Source organism: Gekko japonicus, unplaced genomic scaffold (assembly GCF_001447785.1).
Source record: "Gekko japonicus isolate JY-2015 unplaced genomic scaffold, Gekko_japonicus_V1.1 scaffold2494, whole genome shotgun sequence".
Classification (NCBI taxonomy): Eukaryota; Metazoa; Chordata; class Lepidosauria; order Squamata; family Gekkonidae; genus Gekko; species Gekko japonicus.
The window spans coordinates 182,809-186,240 of record NW_015170349.1 but is presented as its reverse complement, the minus strand read 5'-3'; the positions used below and the strand labels follow the sequence as shown (position 1 = coordinate 186,240).

Sequence of the window (3,432 nt, the reverse complement as noted above, 5' to 3'; positions counted from 1 at the left end):
CTATTTATCGACTTGCAATTTCTTGCTTTCGAACTGCTAGGTTGGCAGGAGCTGGAACCAGAGACGGGCTCTCACTCCATCATGCGGCACACTCGGGTCTCGAACTGCTGAACTACTGACCTTCCACAGCCTGCAGTTCAGCGTCTTGACCACTTGAGGTTAAAGGAAACGTGCAAGGATCTGTTGTTTCCACTCACTGTCATCAAGGTCTGTCAAATGGAACCATATTTAAAGCTGGGGTGGGACTTCCATTGCAGATGGTGACATTCTCTTTCTTCTACAATGAATCGAGGGGCAAACATTAACCAGCTTTTGTTCATTGATTGATCGGGATCCATTTCCACCAGTGAAGTTGCAGATTATAGGCCCTGTTTCTATGTTAAAGGGCTCTTTTGCTTCCAAAAATGCACTTCAGATTTTGGCAGCCCACAAATGTATTTTATCACTTTTTTCAATTACATAATCAATGAAGAGGCAGGTGGCCAATCAAAACTGTTTAGCTGATTGACAGCCCCAGGCAGTAGTGGTGGGAAGTGCCGTCAGGTCACAGCCGAAATATGGTGAGAGTCCCGTGGGGGTTTCAAGGCAAGAGACATTCAGAGGTGGCTACTGCATAAAAAGGGAGCTGCAGTGGCTCAGTGGTTAAGATGCTGAACTGCAGGCTGGAAGGTCGGAAGTTCAGCAGTTCGAGACCCGAGTGTGCTGCGTGACGGAGTGAGCTCCTGTCTCTAGTTCCAGCTCCTGCCAACCTAGCAATTCAAAAGCAAGAAATTGCAAGTAGATAAATAGGTACCACTTCGGTGGGAAGGTAACAGCGTTCCGTGCACCTGGGTGTTTAGTCATGCCGGCCACATGACCACGGAAACGTCTTCGGACAGCACTGGCTCTTCGGCTTTGAAACGGAGATGAGCACCGCAACCCTAGAGTCGGATTCGACTGGCTTTCGAGCAAGGGAGACCTTTACCTTTACTGCATAAGTTAGTTTGCTCTGGAGCCCTCCTTCCTGACCTAAGACAAAAATGTGTGAGTTGGAGGCTAAAAAACTGAGCTAGCTCACACTAACTCAGCTTAGAGGGAACACTGTTCACAAGGACCCCTTATGGGGTTTGCAAGGCAAGAGACGTTCAGAGGTGGTTTGCCATTGCCTTCCTCTGCATAGCGACCCTGGACTCTGTTGGTGGTCTCCTATCCAAGTACTAACCAGGGCCAACCCTCCTTAGCTCCTAAAATGTGACAAGATCTGGCTAGCCTGGGCCATCCAGGTCAGGGCAAAGAAGAAGACCATTCTATGACTAGGGGAACGGGTGACTTCTCTATGCAGCAGCTGTATACTAGACTTAGCCCAGGGTCATCTGCCCCTGTGTCTCCAGGGGAGGTCTTTCTTGCCTCTGCTTCCTGAAACTTCCAAGGCCCTGAAGGGCTTTATACATGACAGCTAATGCCTTAAATTGAACCCGGTAACTTATGGATAGCCAGTGAAGTGCCTGCAGGATGGGACTAATATGCATGCTCCATCAAGCCCCCAATGTGGTCAGTGTGCTATGCATGGGCCCTTTTAGACACGGCACAGTGCCTGGCAAGGCCCATGGGCTTTTAGGTGGTAGTTCTGGCCTAAAGGAAACGTGCAAGGATTTGTTGTTTCCACTCACTGTCATCAAGGTTTGTCAAATGGAACCATATTTGGGGCTGGGGTGGGACTTCCATTGCAGATGGTGACATTCCTGGGCAAACCTCTCTTTCTTCTACAATGAATCGAGGGGCAAACATTAACTAGTTTTTGTTCACTGATTGATCGGGATCCATTTCCACCAGTGAAGTTGCAGATTATAGGCCCTGTTTCTATGTTAAAGGGCTCTTTTGCTTCCAAAAATGCACTTCAGATTTTGGCAGCCCACAAATGTACTTTATCACTTTTATCAATTACATAATCAATGAAAAGGCAGGTGGCCAATCAAAACTGTTTAGCTGATTGACAGCCCTAGGCAGTAGTGGTGGGAAGTGCCGTCAGGTCACAGCCGAAATATGGTGAGAGTCCCGTGGGGGTTTCAAGGCAAGAGACATTCAGAGGTGGCTACTGCATAAAAAGGGAGCTGCAGTGGCTCAGTGGTTAAGATGCTGAACTGCAGGCTGGAAGGTCGGAAGTTCAGCAGTTCGAGACCCGAGTGTGCTGCGTGACGGAGTGAGCTCCCGTCTCTGGTTCCAGCTCCTGCCAACCTAGCAATTCAAAAGCAAGAAATGGCAAGTAGATAAATAGGTACCACTTCGGTGGGAAGGTAACAGCGTTCCGTGCACCTGGGTGTTTAGTCATGCCAGCCACATGACCACGGAAACGTCTTTGGACAGCACTGGCTCTTCGGCTTTGAAACGGAGATGAGCACCGCAACCCTAGAGTCGGATTTGACTGGCTTTTGAGCAAGGGGAACCTTTACCCTTACTGCATAAATTAGTTTGCTCTGGAGCCATCCTTCCTGACCTAAGACAAAAATGTGTGAGTTGGAGGCTAAAAAACTGAGCTAGCTCACACTAACTCAGCTTAGAGGGAACACTGTTCACAAGGACCCCTTATGGGGTTTGCAAGGCAAGAGACGTTCAGAGGTGGTTTGCCATTGCCTTCCTCTGCATAGCGACCCTGGACTCTGTTGGTGGTCTCCTATCCAAGTACTAACCAGGGCCAACCCTCCTTAGCTCCTAAAATGTGACAAGGTCTGGCTAGCCTGGGCCATCCAGGTCAGGGCAAAGAAGAAGACCATTCTATGACTAGGGGAACGGGTGACTTCTCTATGCAGCAGCTGCCTACTGAGTCAGACTTAGCCCAGGGTCATCTGCCGCTGTGTCTCCAGGCAAGGTCTTTCTTGCCTCTGCTTCCTGAAACCTGTTTTTACAAGAGATGCCACACAGGTTGCTCATGGGATCCCTCTTACCTTGATCTCTGTACTGTGCATAATGTAGCTGAGCAAGGTAAGGCTCAGTAGCACCATTGCCAAAAAGGCCTTGTGTCTGCTTGCTGTGATTGAAGACACCATGACACCCACCTGCAGGGAGACACAAAACACACCCGGTGATCTTTTTGTGGATGAATCTGCAAGCCACTTTGAGGTGGTTGCTTCCCACCGCCCACCGAAACGTGGTGGAGGCAGGATGATGATATTGTCAGATGAAACAATTGCACACGAGGAATCCTTCTGAAGCTTGCCATGTATGACTTCAAAGTGCTCCACCCAGACTTGCGCTTTCAAGAATAAGCAGGAGTCTTGTAGCTCTTCTTTTTAAGCTTTTTTTTTATTTTAGAAAACAAGGTAATAATATAAAAGGGATACAGAAGGAAAAGAAGGAATATATATAGGCAGGCAGGCATTTATTACGGCAACAAGCCATAGAATAATAATGATAATGATGATGATGATGATGATGATGATAATACCTTTCGATTTA

General features: G+C 48.1%; 1 protein-coding gene across 1 annotated transcript in view; it reads right to left on the bottom strand.

Moving 5' to 3' along the window:
• Positions 1-3,432, bottom strand: part of LOC107116298 (NXPE family member 4-like) — a 39,348-nt gene that overhangs the window by 33,482 nt on the left and 2,434 nt on the right. Inside the window, 1 exon segment of the mRNA XM_015418199.1 lies at positions 2,922-3,032. Coding sequence (XP_015273685.1) covers positions 2,922-3,032 — 111 coding nt within the window.